The sequence below is a fragment of the Thamnophis sirtalis genome, unplaced genomic scaffold (assembly GCF_051295495.1).
Source record: "Thamnophis sirtalis isolate CommonGarterSnake01/CBP01778 unplaced genomic scaffold, rThaSir2_p1.2 scaffold_4, whole genome shotgun sequence".
Taxonomy (NCBI): domain Eukaryota; kingdom Metazoa; phylum Chordata; class Lepidosauria; order Squamata; family Natricidae; genus Thamnophis; species Thamnophis sirtalis.
In genome coordinates, this window is record NW_028261384.1 from 140,350,524 (window position 1) to 140,374,359 (window position 23,836).

General features: G+C 48.4%; 1 protein-coding gene across 1 annotated transcript in view; it reads right to left on the reverse strand.

Annotated features, from left to right (window-relative positions):
- PER1 (period circadian regulator 1) overlaps nt 1-11,852 on the reverse strand; it is a 34,340-nt gene extending 22,488 nt beyond the window's left edge. The window contains exons 1-5 of the mRNA XM_087714273.1: nt 9,151-11,852; nt 8,186-8,284; nt 5,288-5,442; nt 3,778-3,899; nt 1,609-1,810 (exon numbers count right to left, since the gene is read on the reverse strand). Coding sequence (XP_087570399.1) covers nt 1,609-1,810; nt 3,778-3,899; nt 5,288-5,442; nt 8,186-8,284; nt 9,151-9,395 — 823 coding nt within the window. The 5' untranslated portion in view covers nt 9,396-11,852. The remainder of the gene's footprint in view (nt 1-1,608; nt 1,811-3,777; nt 3,900-5,287; nt 5,443-8,185; nt 8,285-9,150) is intronic.
- Nucleotides 11,853-23,836: the final 11,984 nt, after the last annotated feature.

Genomic DNA, 23,836 nt, shown 5'->3' on the forward strand with positions numbered 1-23,836 from the left:
TCCTCGCTCGGGCCTCGCGTCTCATCCAACGGGCAGCTTTAAAGGCCAAGACCTCCAAGTCCAATTGGAGATTTTAAAACTTGTTTTAAAAAAAAAAACTGTCAGGTTTCCTAGAAATGCCCGAATTGATTCATGAGTCTCGAGCCAAGTTTCAAAGGAAAACCAGTCATTTATTAGGAGCACTATTTGGGCAAGACCTCATTGCAGTCAGATCTGAGCCTCATTTGAATTAGAGCTGAACTTTATCCCTGTTTCCTCCCTTCCTTCAATCTGTGTCATAAATCACATTTCCCAATGAGGTGCACCCCTCCCAAGCCTGCGGCAGTAATCTGAGATCCGACTCTAGCATAGCCCTCACAAGAGTTGCCCCTGGCTTTATTACACATAGTCCTCAACGTACGACCCCGATCGAGAGGCCAAAATTTCCATTGCTAAGGGAGACGCATTTTGTCAGTGACTTCTGCCCCATTTTAACGCTTGCCACGAATTGTTGCCGTTGTTGAGTGAGCCGCACAGACGTTAAGTGAATCCAGTTCCTCCCCTCCCCCGTGGACTTGGCTTGTCAGAAGGTTGCAAAAGGGGATCAAGGGACACTGTAAACCGTCATAAATAGGAGTCGGTGGCCAAGCGTCTCAATTTGGATGATGTGACCGTGGGCGTTAAGGGTGAAAAAGGGTCATGTCACTTTTTTTCCCCAATGCCGTTGTAATTTTGAACGGTCGCTAAAAAAACTGTTGTAAAACGAGGACTGGGTGTATTTTGATAAGTAATTCAAGACACCCAATATATCTAATATGGCTTCCTATTTTTCCTACAACAACCACCCTGTGAGGTAGGTTGGGCTGAAAGAGAGTGATTGGCCCAAAGTCACCCAGCTGGCTTTCATGCCTAAGGCGGGACTAGAACTCACCATCTCCTGGTGATTGGCCCAAAGTCACCCAGCTGGCTGTCATGCCTAAGGCGGGACTAGAACTCACCATCTCCTGGTGATTGGTCCAGAGTCACCCAGCTGGCTTTCATGCCTAAGGCGGGACTAGAACTCACCATCTCCTGGTGATTGGCGCAAAGTCACCCAGCTGGCTTTCATGCCTAAGGCGGGACTAGAACTCACCATCTCCTGGTGATTGGCCCAAAGTCACCCAGCTGGCTTTCATGCCTAAGGCGGGACTAGAACTCACCATCTCCTGGTGATTGGTCCAAAGTCACCCAGCTGGCTTTCATGCCTAAGGCGGGACTAGAATTCACCATCTCCTGGTGATTGGTCCAAAGTCACCCAGCTGGCTTTCATGCCTAAGGCGGGACTAGAATTCACCAAATTGGCCCAAAGTCACCCAGCTGGCTTTCATGCCTAAGGCGGGACTAGAACTAGAACTCAACCAAAGGCTGCTTCCACGGCTATAGTGGAACTAGAACTCCCATTTTCTTCCTTCCTAACCTGGTTCAACTCTCCTCGAGGTCTTGGAGACCATCAAAGGAGGACTACAAAGTCCATCAGCTCTATTGTCCCTCCAGCGACTAGGCCCGACTCCATAGCAACGCTTCAAAGATGGGTGGACTTCAAAAGCCCCCCCCCCCCCAACGCAAGCTCGCCAGCGATCGCCCACTTACTGGCTGAGGGGCAGGCGCCCCAGGTGGGCAGGTGGTAGGGCGCTGTGGACCCGTAGAAGATGCTGACGTCTTGGGGGGCCAAAAACTCGGCAAACTTCGCCCCCTTGAAGACGTCTTTCTTGCAACGCAGAATGAAGGCCGCCTGGTTGGAAATGTAGAGGATTTTCCCCGTGGTGAAGGACACAGCCACCGTGAAGGTGTCCTTTTTGGGGGGGAAAGCAGAAGAAAACAGGAAGGGTTAAGCGATGGAAGATGCTCCCTAAAACAGGGGCCTCCAACCTTGGTGGACTTCCAACTCCCAGAATTCCCCAGCCAGCCATGTAGCGTAATTTTCTTAATAGACGGTGGGTATGCAGTAAACATAATATATCTTGACTTCAGCAAAGTGAGGGGAAAAAAAGAGCTGGCTGGGGAATTCTGGGAGTTGAAGTCCACAAGTTTTAAATCAGACTCTCCATCTTTAAGACGTGTGGACTTCAACTCCCAGAATTCCTCAGCCAGCCATGTAGGGTAATTTTCTTAATAGACGGTGGGTATGCAGTAAACGTAATATATCTTGACTTTAGCAAAGTGAAAAAAAAGTAGAGCTGGCTGGGGAATTCTGGGAGTTGAAGTCCACCAGTCTTGAATCAGGGGTCTCCAACCTTGGTCACTTGAAGACTGGTGGACATCAACTCCCAGAATTCCCCAGCCAGCCACGTAGGGTAATTTTCTTAATAGACGGTGGGTATATAGTAAGTGTAATATATCTTCACTTCAGCAGTGAGAAAAAAAGAGAGCTGGCTGGGGAATTCTGGGAGTTGAAGTCCACAAGTCTTAAATCAGGAGTGTCCGAATTTGGCAACTTTAAAACCTGTGGATTTCAACTCCCAGAATTCCCCAGCCAGCCACGTAGGGTAACTTTCTTAATAGACGGTGGGTATGCAGTAAACATAATATATCTTGACTTCAGCAAAGTGAGGGGAAAAAAAGAGCTGGCTGGGGAATTCTGGGAGTTGAAGTCCACAAGTTTTAAATCAGACTCTCCATCTTTAAGACGGGTGGACTTCAACTCCCAGAATTCCTCAGCCAGCCATGTAGGGCAACTTTCTTAATAGACGGTGGGTATGTAGTAAGTGTAATATATCTTCACTTCAGCAAAGTGAGAAAAAAAGAGAGCTGGCTGGGGAATTCTGGGAGTTGAAGTCCACAAGTCTTCAATCAGGGGTCTCCAACTTTGGCAACTTTAAAACCTGTGGACTTCAACTCCCAGAATTCCCCAGCCAGCCATGTAGAATAACTTTCTTAATAGATGGTGGGTATGCAGTAAACATAATATATCTTGACTTCAGCAAAGTGAGGGGGAAAAAAGAGCTGGCTGGGGAATTCTGGGAGTTGAAGTCCAAAAGTCATCAAGCTGGAGACCCCTGCCGTAGAAGCTCTTCAGGGCCCAGAAACATGGGAGCGGGGAGTCAGGCTGAAGAGTTCCTGGCAGAGTCTGGTTGGGGAGGATGGGACTGGAGTCCAGCATATTTAGAGGCCACGAAATCCGTTAAAGATTTGCGGGGGGGGGGACCCATCAGCCCTCATCCGAGGATGTAGCAATGGCATGTTGTGCCTTCATGTTGTGCCTGCAACAAACTTGGGGGGTATCTAGACTGACCCCACAGCATCCTTGTGTGAGGGGAAGGACGTCCCTCAGTTCTGGACCCACAATGTTGCGGTGACACCAACACCGACTCTCATTAAAAGAGGATGAGAAATATGTCCGAAACGAGTGAGGCTGTTTAAAACGGCCTCGTGTTTCAGCGTATGTTTACCTCAAGAGGGTCCTTGACTTACGGCTAAAATGAGGACCAGAATTTCGGTCACTGGGGCACGTGTCGTTAAGCGAATGGCTCCTGATTTTACCTTTTTTGGGGGGGGGGGTTTGGCGGTAGTGAAGGGTGGTCAAAGACGGACGCAAAAGGGGACCCCATGATCCCGGGAGGGTGGGGGAAACACTCCGCGTCCATCATAAATATGAGTCAGTTTGCCCAGAGTCCGAATTCTGATCGTGCGACCCTGCTGGTGGGGGGAAAGGGTCCCCGGCTGCCTTTTTCCGGCGCCGTTGCAAACTTTGAAGGGTCACTAAGCGAGGACTAAGACCTGTCCTTGGGGAAGAAAGCCCCAGGAGGCAGCCAGACTCACGGGATTTTTGAGGGTGTATTCAGACGTGATGTTCTCCAGCTCCTCGATGGTGTAGGTAGACAAATCGAGGCTGCAGTTCTGGCTGTCCTCGATGCTCCATTGCTGGTAGTAATCCTGGCTCGCTAAACGGCGGGGAAGGAAGAGATGATCTGAATGAGAAGATGGGTTTATTAAGTTTATACAATGCAATACAATAGCAGAGTTGGAAGGGACTTTAGAGGTCTTCTAGTCCAACCCTCTGCCTAGGCAGGAAACCCTACACCGTTCCAGACAAATGGCTATCCAACATCTTCTTAAAGACTTCCAGTGTTGGGGCATTCACAACTTTTGGAGGCAACTTCTGTTCCACTGATTAATTGTTCTCAACTCCCAGAATTCCTCAGCCTTCATGTTTTAGGAAATATGAACTTCAACTCCCAGAATTACTCAGCTTTCATGTTTAAGTATGAATGTCAACTCCCAGAATTCCCCAGCTTTCATCTTTAAGTATGAACTTCAACTCCCAGAATCCCTCAACCTTCATGTTTTAGGAAATATGAACTTCAACTCCCAGAATTCCTCAGCTTTCATGTTTAAGTATGAACTTCAACTCCCAGAATTCCTCAGCCAGCCTGCTTTAAAATGGATGGCCTTCAAATTCCCTGGTCAGTTTAAGATGGGTGGACTTCAACTCCCAGAATTCCTCAGCTTTCATCTTTAAGTATGAACTCCAACTCCCAGAATCCCTCAGTCTTCATGTTTTAGGAAATATGAACTTCAACTCCCAGAATCCCTCAGCCTTCATGTTTTAGGAAATATGAACTTCAACTCCCAGAATTCCTCAGCCAGCCTGCTTTAAGATGGGTGGACTTCAACTCCCAGAATTCCTCAGCCTTCATGTTTTAGGAAATATGAACTTCAACTCCCAGAATTCCTCAGCTTTCATCTTTAAGTATGAACTTCAACTCCCAGAATTCCTCAGCCTTCATGTTTTAGGAAATATGAACTTCAACTCCCAGAATTCCTCAGCTTTCATCTTTAAGTATGAACTTCAACTCCCAGAACTCCTCAGCCTTCATGTTTTAGGAAATATGAACTTCAACTCCCAGAATTCCTCAGCTTTCATCTTTAAGTATGAACTCCAACTCCCAGAATCCCTCATCCAGCCTGCTTTAAGATGGGTGGCCTTCAACTCCTACAATTTTCCAGCCAGCCAGTTTTAATATGCACTTCAACTGCCCAAATTCCCTAGCCGGCATTAAGATGGGGTTGGACTTCAACTCCCAGAATTCACCGGCCAGCGTGATTTTAAAGCAGTGTGGGGCTTCAACTCCCAGAATTGCGGCTGGGGAATTCTGGTAATTGTAGTCCCCGCCTCTTAAAAGCAGCCCACTTCAGAATTTGAACCATTTCACCTCCATGCAAGCAGAAAAAACATATAAGGCCGTTCAGTCCAATTCTTTCTAAAGCTTGTTAAGCTGTCTCTGCCCACTGGCAATGCCCCCCCCGCCACAAACGGCAAAGGACCCACCTTGGACCTGCTTCACGCAGGAGAGGGCGTACTGCAGGGTAGCCAGCGTGCCGGACTTCCCCTTACTGCGTTTCTCGCAAGGCAGGCGGATCTTCATCTCCTTGAGCGCTTTCATTAGCTCCTTCTGCGTCTTCACGCGGGCCGACTGCTCACTGCTGCAGGGGGGGGGGGTCAAAGGAGGAGAGGCCGGTCGATTATCTACTACATCATCATCTTCATTTAACGACCCCCCATAATCCCTTGCGAGGTGGAGTCTGGGCAACTGACGGGAGCTAACAGAATGTTTCCTGGCCGGATGCCTGTCCCTGTCGCCAGTGTGGAGTTTTGTTCGGCAGATATATATTCTTTGTTGTCTCCAGGGAGAGAAATACCTGCCTCTACCGAGGATCGAACTCACCGCCTCCTGATTGTGAGGCGAGAACTCCACTTCTAGGTCACCACGGCTAAGCCGAGGATTAGCTGTCGTTTGTGGTTAATTTTTTTTAACGTTAATGCTCTCGGTTTCAATATTTCTATTTTTAATTGCCTATATACTGTTATTGAGAATGAGGCACCAACAGTTGCTTGATACTTTGATGGGCGGCAAATCCACGTTAAATAAACTAAAAATTAATTATAGTAAATTATTAATTGTAAAATTAATTAATAATAATCATCTCCACCCAGTAGCTTGCTTTTTGCATTTTTTTCTTTCATGCCGCTGTGATATCATCTCGTCATTTTAAGATAGAATCAGTAGAGTTGGATGGGACCCTAGAGGTCTTCTAGTCCATCTGCCCCCGGCTCAAGGCAGAAGACACTCCTTATATCATCCTGGTAAAACGGTTGTCATGTCATTTCCCATCCTTTCCCCATTTTTCTGTTCTCTTTACATTCTTCTTAGAGGGATAAGTAGCGATGGCCTCTTTCTGATCTCTGGACTCCAACTTCCAAAAATTTCCTGAGCCAGCCATGCTTGAGCCACGCCGGCTCAGGAATTCTGGGAGCGGAAGTCCACAAGTCGTAAAAAAAAGAGAGTCATAATTGTAAATATCCTTGGAGAGGAAGTAAAGATCACCCAGAGAAGAGGGGGGTACTTCTCTCTCTCCGTGGCACGACAAAACCGCGCCCGTCAAAATAGCGGTGATAAAATTGCGTCGCTAAAGCCGCGACGTCATCGCCGCGCGTCATCCCTGCGGCAACAGAAGGGCGCTTTAAAACGGCGCCGCGGCAGAAAGCCGATTTCAATTAAGGTAAGGGTTAGGATTAGGTTTAGGGGTTTGTTTTAGGGTTAGGTTTAGGGTTAGGTTTAGGGTTAGGTTTAGGGTACTGAGTGCTTGGGAATGCGCGGATTTGCCCTCCGCGATTATGTCATCGCGTTTTTCCTTAGCGCTTCGAACGGCGCGAATTACTCTTCGCGCTTATGTCTCCGCGGATAAGGGCTTCGCGGATTTGTGGTGGAACCCTCTCTCTCTCTCTCTCTCTCTCCCTCCCTCTCTCTCTCTCTCTCTCCTTCTCTCTCCCTCCTCTCTCTCTCTCTCTCCCTCCCTCTTTCTCTCTCTCCCTCCCTCTCTCTTCATCTGGTAGTTATTGCTGCTTCCAGTGCCTCTGGAGTCAGATATCAGAGAGGAACAGAAGAACAGCGGGAGCCTGTTCCCAGTGTGCGCAGGCGCAGAGCCGCCAGAAAAGCCAAGAACGATTAAGAAAACAGGGTCGACGCGGGAGCAAAGGCTTGGAGAGGATGGCCTCCTCCTCCCCCTAAGACATAAAAGAGGAGAGGACGGGGGCGTGAGCTTTTTGCAGGAAGCAATTTGTTCATATTGGTCGGTTCGAGCTTTTGAGTCGTTGTGTTTGACTCTGTGCTAAAGTTTGGCCTTGCTCTGCATTTGGCAATGAGGCCTCTGGCCGCATTCCCAGGGAGATCAGGTGTGGCGTTTCTCAACATCCCCTTGAAAGACGGTGGCAACTCGAGCAGGCATCTGTGGGAATCTTCGCAGGCGGTTTGGGAAGCCTCGTGGGCTGTGAATGAACTGTGGCACGACATAAGCGCGAACGTCAAAATCGCGGCGCTAAAGCCGCGGTGCTAAAGCCGCAACGTCATCACCGCGCGTCATCACCGCCGCGCCAACAGCGCGGCAACAGAAGGGCGCTTTAAAACGGCGCCGCGGCAGGAAGCCGACTTCATTTAAGGTAAGCGTTAGGATTAGGTTTAGGGGTTTGTTTTAGGGTTTGTTTTAGGGTTAGGGTTAGGGTTAGGTTTAGGGTTAGGTTTAGGGTTAGGTTTAGGGTTAGGTTTAGGGTTAGGTTTAGGGTAAGGTTTAGGGTAAGGTTTAGGGTTAGGTTTAGGGTTAGGTTTAGGGTTAAGTTTAGGGTTAGGTTAAGGGTTAGGGTTAGGTTTAGGGTTAGGGTTAGGGTTAGGTTTAGGGTTAGGTTTAGGGTTAAGTTTAGGGTTAGGTTAAGGGTTAGGGTTAGGTTTAGGGTTAGGGTTAGGTTTAGGGTTAGGTTTAGGGTTAGGTTTAGGGTTAAGTTTAGGGTTAGGTTTAGGTTTAGGGTTAGGGTTAGGTTTAGGGTTAGGGTTAGGGTTAGGGTTAGGTTTAGGGTTAGGTTAAGGGTTAGGCTTAGGCTTAGGGTAAGGTTTAGGGTTAGGGTTAGGGTTAGGGTTAGGGTTAGGGTAGTGAGTGCTTGGGAATGCGCAATTTTGCCCTCCACGATTATGTCATCGCGGTAGGGTCGCGTTTTTCCTTAGCGCTTAGAACGGCACGAATTAGTCTTCGCGCTTACGTCTCCGCACAGAAGGGCTTCGCGGATTTGTGGTGGAACCGAATGAACATAACGCACAGCCGTTTAAATAAAAAGAGGGTTTGAGAAGATTGCGGTTTAGGCTTTCTCAGGAAGCACACCTGGCCCATCCCAGCTTACCTGCAGCCGCTGGTGGAAGGATTATCCTGCTCCGAGCCGCCACTCAAAAGACTGTAGGCGATGGAGCTGCTGGGAGGAGACGGGCTCTGCGAATTGGAGCTGGGGAGAGATTGTGGGGGGGGGGACTGGTTTAAATCTTGGAAAAACACCCAATTCTATTATCATCCCCGCCCCCCCCCCACCCCAAAATTGCAGGTTAAGTCCTCGGCTTACGACAATTAGAAGCAGAACTTTTCATTGCTAAGCAATGGGCGGTTGTCAAATGAGTCATCCCACACGACTGTGGCTGATTTTACGACTGTTTTTCTGTCGTGGTCGTTAAGCGAGTCACGCGGCCATGAAGTGAATCCGGGGACAATGCTGGCCGGACGCAGGCTGGGAAAGCTGCGATCATCACGCGCGAGGGCCGGTTGTTAAGTCACTTTTTTTTTTTCAGCGCCGTCGTAACTTGAAACGGTAGCTAACCAAATGGTCGTTAAGTTGAGGACTACTTGCACCATCCGATTCTGGGACGACCTTGGTGACCTGCTAATGAGCAAGGCTTTACAGGTAGTCCTCAAACGTACACGCCCTTGTTGAGTGGCCATTCAAGCTTACAACAGCAGAGGAAAATTTGACTTAACGACCGGTCCTCGCACTTATGACCATTATGGCATTAGTCACATGACTAAAATGCGGGCACGGTAAAATTCGTTGCGGTGTGCTGTGGTCAGATGACAGCCCCCCCCCCCATTGGTGACATTCCCGGCCAGATTTCCATCAAGGAAGGAAGCCGGATTCACTTAACGACCACATGATTCACTTAACGACCTGTGGGATTCGCTTCGCCGCTGTGGCAAAAAAAAAAAAAACACCAAAAAACCAACCAAGGCTGTAAAATCAGACACAACTCAGTTCAGAACCGTCTTGCTTAGCGACAGGAATTCGTTCTGGTCGTTAAGACGAGGACTGGCCCTTTCTCCTACCTCTTGTTGCTCTCCGTGGTGTCCAGGAGAGCCGAGTCCTTCCCGTTGCCACTGCTGTGCGAACTACTATGCGAATCCCTGGGAGACTCGTTGCCGCTGGAGCCGTTGCTGTTGACGTCCATGTCGTCGGTGGCTTGGCCCTGGGCGTCGCTCCCACGAGGAGCCCGTGTCCTGCGGGGGGCGCTGGAGCTGCCGCTGCTGCTCCCGCCCCCGCTGTTCTGGATGGATTCGCATCCAGCGCTCATGCCCGCTTGCGGAAGATGGTCCTTGGCTTTGGAAGAAGTAACAGGGCGCTAAATACTATAAATCCCAGGCGGGGGGGGGTGAGTAGTGGGGGGACCTCGTCGTAGTGGGAGGTGGGCCCCCAAATGGCCTCACTTAAGACCACTCATTTCATAGCAAAGGCCTACAAGGGAAGACATTAAAAAAAACACCCCACAAAGTTAGAATAAATAACATAAAATAAAACTTGGGCAGAAAAATCGCCGCTTGGTGCCCTTTCCCCCTTCCCCGAATCCCCGACCAATGGTGTTCCTTCCGTTGCGGAGGTCAAAGGTGAGCCCTTCAGACCCTTTCCATTTGCAAAAGCCTGCTTAAAATCTGGTATCCATCCGCACCACCATTTTGGGAAACTTTGAAGATGGCCGGACTTCAACTCCCAGCATTCCCCTGCCGGCAACTTCCCACATTTGCTGCAACTTAAAACGTTGGTCGATTCCTCAATTCTTACAAACCAAAATAAAACTCGTTCCCGAGTTTTATTAGAAACTCCAAGGATGGATTCAAGAGCCGCCTGTGACTAAGCAAACGTTGTGGTCGTTAAGCGAATCATGTGGTCATTAAGCGAATATGGCTCCCCCCCAATTGATTCTGCTCGTTGGGAGGCTGGCCGGGGAGTGATTTTTGCAACCATCAAAAAAATGGGAGCCAGTACACAAATTTGCCGTGGGGGGGGGGGGATTGGTGGTGTCTGTGATGGTCATAACTTCGAGGACAGGTCCTAAGGCACTTTTTCCGAGCCTGTCATAACTTTGAAGCATTGTTAAAAGCTACATTCCTTCTTTGGGACTTAAGCAATGTTTGTCAGCAAGGATCACGCGGACTTCAACTCCCAGAATTCCCCAGCCAGCTTCAACTCCCAGAATTCCCCCAGCCAGTTTGTCAGCAAGGATCATGTGGACTTCAACTCCCAGAATTCCCCAGCCAGCTTCAACTCCCAGAATTCCCCAGCCAGCTTCAACTCCCAGAATTCCCCAGCCAGCTTCAACTCCCAGAATTCCCCAGCCAGCTTCAACTCCCAGAATTCCCCAGCCAGCTTCAACTCCCAGAATTCCCCAGCCAGCTTCAACTCCCAGAATCCCCCAGCCAGTTTGTCAGCAAGGATCATGTGGACTTCAACTCCCAGAATTCCCCAGCCAGCTTCAACTCCCAGAATTCCCCCAGCCAGTTTGTCAGCAAGGATCCTGTGGACTTCAACTCCCAGAATTCCACAGCCAGCTTCAACTCCCAGAATTCCCCAGCCAGCTTCAACTCCCAGAATTCCCCAGCCAGTTTGTCAGCAAGGATCATGTGGACTTCAACTCCCAGAATTCCCCAGCCAGCTTCAACTCCCAGAATTCCCCCAGTCAGTTTGTCAGCAAGGATCCTGTGGACTTCAACTCCCAGAATTCCCCAGCCAGCTTCAACTCCCAGAATTCCCCAGCCAGTTTGTCAGCAAGGATCCTGTGGACTTCAACTCCCAGAATTCCCCAGCCAGCTTCAACTCCCAGAATTCCCCCAGCCAGTTTGTCAGCAAAGATCCTGTGGACTTCAACTCCCAGAATTCCCCAGCCAGCTTCAACTCCCAGAATTCCCCAGCCAGTTTGTCAGCAAGGATCCTGTGGACTTCAACTCCCAGAATTCCCCAGCCAGCTTCAACTCCCAGAATTCCCCAGCCAGTTTGTCAGCAAGGATCCTGTGGACTTCAACTCCCAGAATTCCCCAGCCAGCTCAGCTGGCTGGGGAATTCTGGGAGTTGAAGTCCACCTATCTTCAAATGGCAAAAGTTGAATCAAACCTCCATTGCATCATGGGGAAACGCCGGGAATATTTTATATGAACAAAAATCCTGTTTCCGAAGGCCGACTCTCATCCAACCTAGTCATTAGCACCGCAAACGAGCCCTCTTCCCTTGGCTCCTCCCCCTCAACCGAAAACACAACCACACCACCACACTGCCAACTCACAACCAACTTACTCCTCCGGCCTCTTGAAGCCATCAAAACACCAGCAAACTTTTCAAAAGCTGCCAGAAAATCCCAATCAAAGGGGCATTTAAAGCCATCTTTCCTCCTGGCACGCGCCCCCATGGTGCCCTGCGGCTGGGGAGCATGGGCCATGTTGTACCAGCTGGGGGGGGGAAATAGAACACCCTGCCTAAGGATTACGTGTAGGCAACGCAGTTGTCAACTCCCAGGCAGGCTGCAAAAACTGTCACATCATCTTTGAAGCACAGCGTGTTCTTTTCACAACAGGAAGTGCTATAAAAAGGGAATTTTGGGGCTGTTTTTAAAAATAATTTTTAAAGCTGGGTTTCAAAGAGAAACCATTTTGTTGCACAACCGACAACAATAACAACGAGTTGCATTCGCTAGGCAAATAAAACTCGACAAGTTTCTGTTTGCAAACACACACACACACACCCAAAGTGGGGGGGATCCAAGAACCAAAACGTTTAGATTTTATTTTCCTTGCATCCCCAAATCCCGATCGATGTTACAACCCCATGAGTTTTAGAAAAAAAATCAATAAAATTGTGGCCAGTGGGAGGAGCCGGAAGTTGGGTTTGGGGGTTCAGCTTGCCAGCCCTCTTTCCCCCCCCCTGCCCCGCCCCGAGTCCCACCATAAGAGCACGGGGGGGGGGGGGGAGTGACTCTCTGCAAATCCTATTCCTCTATTAAGACTCCCTTTCTAAGCAAACTTTTTCAGAAGCGTGGACTTCAACTCCCAGAATCCCCATTTGGGAGAAAGAGGGGGGGGGAGGAGAGGAAACAGAGCTCCTGGGGGATCCTGGGAGTTGAAGTCCCCCTTCCTCTTCAAAGTGACCCAGATTGGGTGCGGGGGGGGGGGGACTCTGCTTAAGAGGTGAGCTTCAACAGGTGGGGAGGGAAACTCGAGACACCCCAAAAACACTCCTCCAATTTCACACATACACACACCAGAATCCAAGGGCCCTTTTGAGGTCTTCTAGCCCACCCCCGTCGTCGTCGTCCCCAGAAGCCCCCTAAAAAGAAGGAAAAGTGGCATAGAAAACACCCCACTGATTCTTCCCTCCCCCCCCCACCGTGCCAGACTCGCCCTTCTACAGAATCCTATAGGCAGGCAGGGCCCTTTTGAGGTCTTCTAGCCCACCCCCGTCGTCGTCCCCCCAGAAGCCCCCTAAAAAGAAGGAAAAGTGGCATAGAAAACACCCCACTGATTCTTCCCTCCCCCCACCGTGCCAGACTCGCCCTTCTACAGAATCCTATAGGCAGGAAGGGGCCTTTTGAGGTCTTCTAGCCCACCCCCGTCGTCGTCCCCCCAAGAAGCCCCCTAAAAAAAAATAGCAAAAGGAAAAGTGGCATAGAAAACCCCCCAGATTCTTCCCTCCCCCCACCGTGCCAGACTCGCCCTTCTACAGAATCCTATAGGCAGGAAGGGCCCTTTTGAGGTCTTCTAGCCCACCCTCGTCGTCGTCCCCCCAAGAAGACCCCTTAAAAAATAGCAAAAGGAAAAATGGCATAGAAAACACCCCACTGATTCTTCCCTCCCCCCACCGTGCCAGACTCGCCCTTCTACAGAATCCTATAGGCAGGAAGGGCACCTCGAGGTCTTCTAGTCCACCCCCTCGCCCCCCCAATCCAAACCAACACCCCTCTTTCCACCTTTTTTTTTTAAATAGCATAGAAAGGAGCTTACATGGATGGCACCTCCTTCTGCTGCTGCCTCCCCCCTCTTCTTGACGGGGTGTCAAAAGAGGAGCCCCCTCCCCATATTCCCGATCCAAGCCAGGCTCTCTCTCTCTCTCTCTCTCTGCCCCCCAGAAGCCCCCCCCCCCGTTCTCCGCCTTGCATTAACCAGGCAAACAGACGGTCCCCCCCCTTCTCTCCGCCTACTTCCCCCTCCTGCTCTTCTGCCGCCCCGCCTGCAGCACATGGCCGAGACGGGTGCTTCGCCGCGCCGGCCTCCCCTCCTTCCCTTCCCCGCCCCGGATTACGAAAGCCCTCGGCGGAGAGAACATACTGTTCCCTGCCCGGGCCCACGTGCGGCCCGAGGGGGGCTCGCCAGCCACGACTACCGCCGCCGCCGCCGCCCTGGAGCCTCTAGGCGGGCTCCAGATCCGCGGAGCCCCTTCCCGCCCCCCGACCCTCCAAAGGGGCCGATTGCACGCCCCTTCCTCCGCTTTTTGCACGCGCACTTCTCTTTCTTTCTTTCTCTCTCTCTCCATTCCTTCCTTCCTTCTTTCTTTCTCTCGATTCTTTCTTTCTTTCTCTCTCTCTTCTTTCTCTCTCTCTCTCTCTTCTTTCTTTCTCTCTTCCTCTCTCTCTTCCTCCCTCTCTTTCTTTCTTTCTCTCTCTCTCTCTCTCTTTCTTTGTCTCTTTCTTTCTTTCTTTCTGCACGGCCCGTCGGGAAAGGATTGTTTTTTTAGGGTCTCCTTCCTGGAGCAGCGGGGGTTGGACTAGATGACCTCCAAGGTCCCTTCCAACTCTTTGCCATTCTGTTCAATTCATTCATTCATTCATTCATTCATTCATTCATTCATTCATTCCACTGCTCCCGGGATGGGAGGAAGGGGTTAAGATGGGGTGGGGTCCCGCTTCTCCCAGCCAGCCAGATCCGGAAAGCCCCCCTCCCCTAAATGGGCCGATTGCACATCCGCTCCGCTTTTGGCACGCGCACTTTCTTTTCTTTCTTTCTTTCTTTCTCTCCCTTCTTTCTTTCTTTCTACACGGCCCGTCGGGAAAGGATTGTTTTTTTAGGGTCTCCTTCCTGGAGCAGGGGGGGTTGGACTAGATGACCTCCAAGGTCCCTTCCAATTCTTTGCCATTCTGTTCAATTCATTCATTCATTCATTCCACTGCTCCCGGGATGGGGGGGGGGTGGAGGAAGGGGTTGAAATGGGGTGGGGTCCCGCTTCTCCCAGCCAGCCAGATCCGGAAAGCCCTCCTGCCCACCCCCACCCCCCCTAAATGGGCTGATTGCACACCCGCTCCGCTTTTTGGCACGCGCACTTTCCTTCCTTCCTTCCTTCCTTTCTTCCTTCCTTCCTTTCTCTCTCTCCCTTCTTTCTTTCTTTCTGCACGGCCCGTCGGGAAAGGATTGTTTTTTTAGGGTCTCCTTCCTGGAGCAGCGGGGGTTGGACTAGATGACCTCCAAGGTCCCTTCCAACTCTTTGCCATTCTGTTCAATTCATTCATTCATTCATTCCACTGCTCCCGGGATGGGGGGGAGGGGGTTAAGACGGGGTGGGGTCCCGCTTCTCCCAGCCAGCCAGATCCGGAGAGCCCCCCTGCCCACCCCCACCCCCACTAAATGGGCCGATTGCACACCCGCTCCGCTTTTTGGCACGCGCACTTTCCTTTCTTTCTTTCTTTCTTTCTTTTTTTCTTTCTTTCTTTCTTTCTTTCTTCTTCTCTCTCTCTCTCTCTCTCTCTCTCTCTCTCTCTCTCTTTCTGCACGGCCCGTCGGGAAAGGATTGTTTTTTTAGGGTCTCCTTTCTGCACGGCCCGTCGGGAAAGGAGGGGGGGTTGGACTAGATGACCTCCAAGGTCCCTTCCAACTCATTGCCATTCTGTTCAATTCATTCATTCATTCATTCATTCATTCCACTGCTCCCGGGATGGGGGAGGGTGGAGGAAGGGGTTAAGATGGGGTGGGGTCCCGCTTCTCCCAGCCAGCCAGATCCGGAAAGCTCCCCCTGCCCACCCACCCCCTCAATGGGGCGATTGCACACCCGCTCCGCTTTTTGGCACGCGCACTTTCCTTTCTTGCACGCCCGTCCCGGGGGAAAAGGAGAGGATTGTTTTGGTTTGGTGTTTTTTTTCCCAAGGCTCTCCTTCCTTGAGCAGGGGGGTTGGGCTAGATGACCTCCAAGGTCCCTTGCCATTGTTAAATTCATTCATTCATTCATTCCACACGGGGGGGGGGGGTTGAGATGGGGCGGGGTCCCACTTCTCCCAGCCAGACAGATCCGGAAACCCGCCCCCCCTACCCCATAGGGGCCGCTTGCACGCCCACTCCGCTTTCTGCACGCGCACTTTTCTCTTGCACGCGCACTTTTCTCTCTTTTGCACGCGCACTTTTCTATCTCTTTTGGGGGGGGGAGGCAGGCCTGTCAGGAAAGGAGACGATTAATATTTTTTTCCCCCTTAGGGTCTCCTTCCTGGAGCAGGGGGGGTTCGACTAGATGCCCTCCAAGGTCCCTTTGCCATTGTTAAATCCATTCATTCGTTCATTCCTCACGGGGGAGGTGGGGGGGGAGTTGAGATGGGGCGGGGTCCCACCTCTCCCAGCCAGATCCAGAAGCCCGCTCCCCTACCTCTTGGGGGCCGTTTGCACGCCCACTCCGCTTTTTGCACGCGCACTTTTCCCTTGCACGCGCGCTCTTCTTTCTTTTGCACGCGCGCTTTTCTCTCTTTTTTTGGTGGGGGGGCAGGCCTGTCGGGGAAAGGAGACGATTAATATTTTTTTTTCCCCTTAAGGGTCTCCTTACTGGAGCGGGGGGGGGGTTGGACTAGATGACCTCCCAGGTCCCTTCCGACTCTCCTCGTCAAATCAATGCATGAAAAGTACTCACGGTGGGGGTGCAGATGGGAGGTGGTGGTGGTGGGGTGACGCTCGGATTCCTTCCTGCCCGCTTCTCCGGGCACGGGGAGGGGAGAAGCAGCCAGGGGTTTTACCCGACGCAAGCCTGAGCCGGGGCGAACTGCTCGCCGGCCCCGCGGGACCAGTGGGCGGGTGCTCCCTCGCTGTCCGCAGGCATTCTTTTCCCTTCGGAAGCGCCGCGGAACGGACGATCGGAGCGGAGAACCTCAACAGCAGCCAAGGGAGAGATCTCTCTCTCTCTCGCTGGCCGGCTCGACTGTCTCTGGCTCCGGGAGGAGGCAGCGCGTTCTACAAGCCGAAAACGAGGCGGAGCGGGTGGAGGCAGCGCTTTTGCTCCCTAGCCCCGGGTGATGTCAGCCCGGCCCCGGCTTCACACGCCCCGCTCCGCACGTGGAACGCGGTGCTGCCACTGGACGGCTGCGCGGGCCGCCCATTGGCTGGAAGGCCCGGGCCAATCGGAAGGCGGCGTTCCGACTGCATAATTAGAAAGGGGCGGGGGCGGGGGCGGACTGAAGTGGAACCCGCTGACAAAGGGGAGGGGGGGAGAAAGGAGGCGGGAACGTCAACCGGCGCCCTCCGTCCCAGAATAAGGAATAAACGCTTGGATCTCTCATCAGCTAGCCACACACCCTTACTGGGATTTGAACTTGACCTATTTTACACGCCAGGCAGATTATTCACAGGCCTGCGACTCAAACGCTTTTAATTTTCATCTAATTTTCATGTATTTTGGTGTGCTGAAAACCAATAAAATATTGAAAAAAACTTATTTTCATCTAATTTTCATGTATTTTGGTGTGCTGAAAACCCATAAAATATTGAAAAAAAACTTATTTTCATCTAATTTCCATGTATTTTGAAGTGGGCTGGAAACAAAGAAAACATTGAAAAAACTCCTAGTCGTCATGATTTGCCACAACATGCAAAATTGTCTTCAAATTTATCAATTTTGTTTGGTATTTTTTTGATATTATGGGTTTTTAAACCAAATTTAAAGTCCAAATTACTATTAATTAATTCACATAAGTGCGTTTAAGATATAAAATGCCCCAAAAAAAACCTTAAAGCGTTTGTCCGAGTTATGTAAAATAAAATATAACACTGTAAATCTGATGGGTCAGCAATATATACATAAACTAAGCAGGTTTTAATTCTATGCTTCTAATGGTAGAAGGGGTTAATCTTTTCTGATTTTTTGTATTTTTTTATATTATGGGTTTTTAAACCAAATTTAAAGTCCAAATTACTATTAATTAATTCACATAAGTGCGTTTAAGATATAAAATGCCAAAAAAAAAGGGGTTGTCCGAGTTATGTAACATAAAATATAACACTGTAAATCTGATGGTCAGCAATATATACATAAGCTAAGCAGGTTTTAAGTCTGTGCTTCTAATGGTAGAAGGGGTTAATTTTTCCTGATTTTTGGTATTTTTTTATATTATGGGTTTTTAACCAAATTTAAAGTCCAAATTACTATTAATTAATTCACATAAGTGCGTTTAAGATATAAAATGCCAAAAAACCACCTTAAAACGTTTGTCTGACTTATGTAAAATAAAATATAACACTGTAAATCTGATGGTCAGCAATATATACATAAGCTACGCAGGTTTTAATTCTATGCTTCTAATGGTAGAAGGGGTTAATCTTTCCTGATTTTTGGTATTTTTTTATATTATGGGTTTTTAACCAAATTTAAAGTCCAAATTACGATTAATTAATTCACAGTGTATTTAAGATATAAAATGCCAAAAAAAACACCTTAAAACGTTTGTCCGAGTTATGTAAAACAAAATATAACACTGTAAATCTGATGGTCAGCAATATATACATAAGCTAAGCAGGTTTTAAGTCTGTGCTTCTAATGGTTGAAGGGGTTAATCTTTCCTGATTTTTTGGTATTTTTTTATATTATGGGTTTTTAACCAAATTTAAAGTCCAAATTACGATTAATTAATTCACAGTGTATTTAAGATGTAAAATGCCAAAAAAAAAACCCTTAAAAGGGTTTGTCCGAGTTATGTAAAATAAAATATAACACTGTAAATCTGATGGGTCAGCAATATATACATAAGCTAAGCAGGTTTTAAGTCTGTGCTTCTAATGGTAGAAGGGGTTAATCGTTCCTGAAGAATCCAGTGGGAGGGAGACACAGGGCAGATAGCGGACTAAAACTTGGAGATCAAGATAAAGTTTGGGCGTCTCATAAAGTGTGCAAACGGCGTGTTGAGGACCTCCGAAACTGGTTCAAGGGTAAGAAAAAATCTTTCCGTTCTGGGATTCATTATCGGGAGCAAAAGAACCATAGTGATGACTGTTACTTTTGTTCATGCGATGTGAAAGGGTTTAATTCCAAAGGGAAGCCTTCCATTTCATACCCCAATCTTCACTCCGCAATATGGCACAGATATACCAGATATACCTTGGAACGGATACCTAGCTCCGATGAAGGTGAAGTCATACCTGAACCAGATGACGAATCAAGTTCTGACTTGGAAGATAATACAAGACCAACATTGTTTTCTCAGGAGGAGATGAATGATTTGCTAAGAGACTTGAATCTTCCCAAAGATGCCGCTGAGTTACTCGGATCATGGCTGAAAAACAGGGATTTATTATTGCCGGGACTGTCATCTTCAGGGTTCAGACATCGTGAAAAGGAGTTCGTTCCTTACTTCGCCCAGGAAGAAAAGTTGGTTTATTGCATCGATGTCGAAGGTCTGATTGGTCGATTTAAAATCCAATACGATTCAGAGCAATGGCGTCTTTTTTATCGATTCTTCAAAAAGAAGTCTCAAAGCAGTTTTACTCCACAACGGTTTTTACGCTTCCATACCTGTAGGTCCTTCCGTGCCACTTGAAGGAAACCTACGAGAACTTGGAATGGGTTCTTCGTAAACTTAAATATGAAGACCATGGTTTTGCAAGCGTGTGGGGACTTGAAGGTCTTGTGAATGCTGCTCAGGCAACAAGCTGGGTATACCAAATACCCTTGTTTTCTGTCCCTATGGGACAGTCGAGACCGACAAAATCACTGGACCAAGAAGAGTTGGCAGCCGAGGGTGCTAACAGTCGGTGAAAAAAATGTCCTCCAAGAAACTTTGGTACCTTCCCACAAAGTTCTTCTACCACCTCTCCACATAAAATTGGGATTGATGAAGCCATTCGTAAAATTCACTTCCAAGAGACGGAGAATGCTTCAAATACTTGGTCACCAAGTTTCCATGCCTGTCGGAGGGCAAATTGAAGGAAGGTGTGTTCGTCGGACCCGACATTAGAAGGCTTATAGTTTGATCAAGAGTTTGTCAATGCCATGACGGATCCTCAAAAAGAAGGGTGGGTTGCGTTTAAAGAAGTCGTACGGAGGTTTTTAGGCAATAACGAAGATCCTCACTACAAAAAAGATCGTCGGAAGAATGCTGAAAGCATTTTAGGTTGCCTGATGAGTTTTGAAAGTGCATTTCCTCCAGTTCCCACCTTGACTACTTTCCTGAAAATTTGGGAGCTGTGAGTGAGGAACAAGGGGAACGATTCCATCAAGACATTAAAGAGTTGGAAAGGAGATACCAGGGGAAATGGAGCATTACAACGATGGCCGACTACTGTTGGATGCTTCAGAGAGACATTCCAGATGCTACTCACAAGCGTAAAGGCACCAAGAGGAGCCTCACAAGGAAGAAGAATCGAGTTTAGTCCGTGTGGGTCAGCTCATTTCAGTCCAAAAAAGGATTGTCATGAAAATATTGTAATAAAACTTTAATTTGATAAGTCTATTTCCATTTATTTTGAGGTATTGCCTCATTTAACATAGTTACCTAAATTGTCAGGAAACGTGATGTCCTATGACAAAATGGAGGCCATTTTCGGATTCAGCGCACCAAAAAACATAAAGATTATGTGGTATAACCTAAAAGAGCTCTCGAAAAAAATTTTTTTTGCAGACCTGTGTTATATTAACCTCTAGGCCACAAGCTCTCCTCCCTTATCAGCTGAGCCAGGGGAATGATTAGATGTTCTGCCAAAGCACCTGGTATGCCATATATACATGCACACATATCGGTATGACAGGGTTTGGAAGGGACCTTGGAGGTCATCTGCTCTGTTCATTAAGTAGCTTGAAGGTTGTGGAAGGCTGTAAGAGGAAATTGGACAACCGTTTGTCTCAAGGGGTACAACTTACTTGAGCAGAGGGTTGGACTAGATGACCTCCAAGGTCCCTTCCAACTCTTGTCATTCTGTTAATTAAACCCTTGCTCATGTAGTAGACCTTATACTAGAGACTAACGGATGTCCAATTTCTTCTTAAAACCCTCCAGCAAATGAGCATAAACAACTTCTGCGGGCATACTTTAAGTTCTACGTTGCTTCTCTCCGTAACTAGTTTCCACCCATTGCTTCTTGTCCTGTCCTTCTGGTGCTTTGGAGAATAGCTTGACTCCCTCTTCTTTGGGGCAGCCCCTGAGACATTGGAAGGCTGCTATCATGTCACACCTAGTCTTTCTTTTCATTAAACTAGACCAGGGGTTAAACCTTAAACACTCAAAAGAGCCACAAATGTCCTAACCGGAAGCCGACCGGAAGTTCAATTCTGGAGCCGACAGGAAGTCCGGTTCCCCCACCATAGAGTCTCCTCCTAGCGTGGCATCCTTTTTCCTCTACCTGTCCTAACCCGAAAGCCCTATCAATTGTGGAGCCGACCGGCAACAGGGAGCCGCAGCAGAGAGTTGAAAGAGCCACATGCGGCTCCAGAGCCACATGCGGCTCCAGAGCCACAGGTTGCTGGTCCCGAACTAGACATACCCAGTTCCTGCAACCCTTCTTCATATGTTTTATCCTCCTGTCCGCTAATCATTTTAGTTGCTTTTCTCTGAACTCTTTCTAGAGTCTCCACATCTGACGACCAAAACTGGATGCAAAATTCCAAGTTTGGCCTTACTAAGCGGCACTAACGCTTCACGTAAAGAGCATTTCCCCCAATGTTTTTTCACTGGTTTGCAATTTTTCTCACACATCCCAACTGAACAGCAATTGTGGCCCCAGCTTTCCCCTCTGAACAAATGCCGGTTGCAAATCCCTTGAAACCTGCTTGTTTTTTCTCCTTCTAAAACTGACCCAAATCGGACAGGTTTTTTTTTTAAAAATAAAATAGGGACAAAGAGCATTCAAACAAAAATGAGAAGCAATCATAACAACTCTTCCAAAAGTGGCAGAGCCACCTACTAAATTTAAAAATGGGACAGCATCTTCCACCACACCCCGATTTTCCGGATTTTTGTCCTCATACATTATGCTCTTTGGTTTAAAAAAAAAAAGGTTTGGCTGATGATGGACGATGTCTCAACGCTTTGGTTACATCACGGCAATTTACTCAGACAATGGGATTTTGAGAAGATTTGCAAATTAATAGCAATGCAACAGGCCTTTAGAACAGGCTGGTGTAAAGAGATGCGAGTTTTCCATCCACGGGTGGGAAGAAATCTAGATGCCACCGGCAGATGGGAAATACACGGCAAAATAGAGTTTATTTTGCAAAATCCCTATGGGATGGACTCGAAACATTTTGCCTTCGACGGTTTCCGATTTTAGAAACGGAGAAGGATTTTCAAAACCCCAGGAAAAATCGTGGATAGGAAAGTAATGTGCAAAAGAATTATAAGAGTTATGGAGAGCCAGTTTGGTCTAAAAATGGATTTGGGCTAGAAACCAGGCGATGGTGAGTTCTAGTCCCGGCTTAGGCATGAAAACCAGAACTGGGTGAGTGGACATCAGGGCACTGGGAGTTCTAGTCCCATTTTAGGCACGAAAGCCAATGAGAACACTGGGAGTTCTAGTCCCGTTTTAGGCGTGGAAGTCGATCAGGGCACTGGGAGTTCTAGTCCCATTTTAGGCAAGCCGATCAGAAAACTGGGAGTTCCAGTTACGTTTTAAGCATGAAGGCCGATCCGAAAACTGAGAGTTCTAGTCCCGTTTTAGGCGTGAAAGTCGATCAGGGGAGTTCTAGTCCCATTTTAGGCAAGCCGATCCGAAAACTGGGAGTTCCAGTCCCGTTTTAAGCATGAAGGCCGATCAGAAAACTGGGAGTTCTAGTCCCGTTTTAGACACGAAAGCCAATGAGAACACTGGGAGTTCTAGTCCCATTTTAGGCGTGAAAGTCGATCAGGGCACTGGGAGTTGTTGTCCCGTTTTAGGCATGAAAGCCGATCGGGTGATTTTGGGCCAATCATCAAGAGATGGTGAGTTCTGGTCCCGCCTTAGGCAAGGAAGTCCACTGGGTGACTTTGTGCCAGGCACAAGGCGACTGGGAGTTCTAGTCCCATTCTAAGTATGAAAGCCAGTCGGGTGATTTGGGGCCAATCACCAGGAGACGGCGAGTTCTAGTCCCACCTTAGACATGAAAGCTGACTGGATAATTTTGGGCCAATCACCAGGAGCCTGGGAGTTCTAGTCCCACTTCTCGCATGAAAGCCGGCTGGGTGATTTGGGGCCTCTTACAGCAAAACCTACCTCACAGGGCTGTTGTTGTTGTTGTGGGGAAAATAGAAGGAGGAAGGAACATGAGGTACAGGTGAAACTCGAAAAATGAGAATATTGTGCAAAAGTTCATTTATTTCAGTACTGCAACTTAAAAGGTGAAACTAATATATGAGATATGGGATTACTGTGCTTGATTGGCCAGCAAACTCGCCCGACCTGAACCCCATAGAGAACCTATGGGGCATTGCCAAGAGAAAGACGAGAGACATGAGACCGAACAATGCAGAAGAGCTGAAGGCCGCTATTGAAGCATCCTGGTCTTCCATAAGGCAGTGCCACAGGCGGATAGCTTCCATGCCACGCCGCATTGAGGCAGTAATTGCTGCAAAAGGGGCCCAAACCAAGTACTGAGTACATATACATGCTTATACTTTTCAGAGGTCCGATATTGTTCTACGTACAATCCTTGTTTTATTCCTTGCATGTAATAATTCTCATTTTCTGAGCTGGTGGATTTGGGGTTTTCATGAGCTGTACGCCACCATCATCACAATGATGACAAATCGCGGCTTGAACTATCTGGCTTTGCGTGCAATGAGTCTTACCTCATAAATTAGTTTCACCTTTTAAGTTGCAGTACTGAAATAAACGAACTTTTGCGCAATATTCTCATTCTTCGAGTTTCGCCTGGACGTTCCCCGCCTTGAGTTATTGCCGAAGTAATAAAAATGGGACTTTAAATGTACTTTAAAAAAAAAACAGTTCTTTATATTTTAGTGACTAATGGGAAGAATATTTAGAAAAAAAATAGTGAAAAAATACGAAATGCACACCCTCCTGTTGTATGATCCAGCACAAATGGATCTGCAAAGATCCCAGATTCCCCTAGATCTGGGGGGATTTTGGGGGGTCCTGGGTACTCGGCGTAACGAAAAAGCCCAACCTGGAAGCATTTTCCATGGGCCAGTTTATAGCTTCTCTTGTATTTTGTTCTTATCCGTTTATCCATACCTATAAATTTATTAAAAAAACACTCTCTCCACACCGGCCCCGCCACAGGTATCATCACCTGGTCACCGCCTGGCAGACTGGCGCCACGAATGACACACTCACACCGAGGCACCCTAGGCAGGAAACAGGCCTGACATTATATAAAAGGAAACAGGCCTTACATTATATAACCGGTGAGTCGTTAGCATTCATTTAATTGCCCTTCCAGCCTCTCTTTGCAAATACCTGGTGGAAATGGCAAAGGGAAGCACGGAGGAAGGGAGGAAAAAAAATTAATCTGTGGGCAAATGGAGCGGGAATCCCAAGACCGAATTCGTTTTGCAAGGAAGGAACAATGCAGCAAAAAGCAAAAACG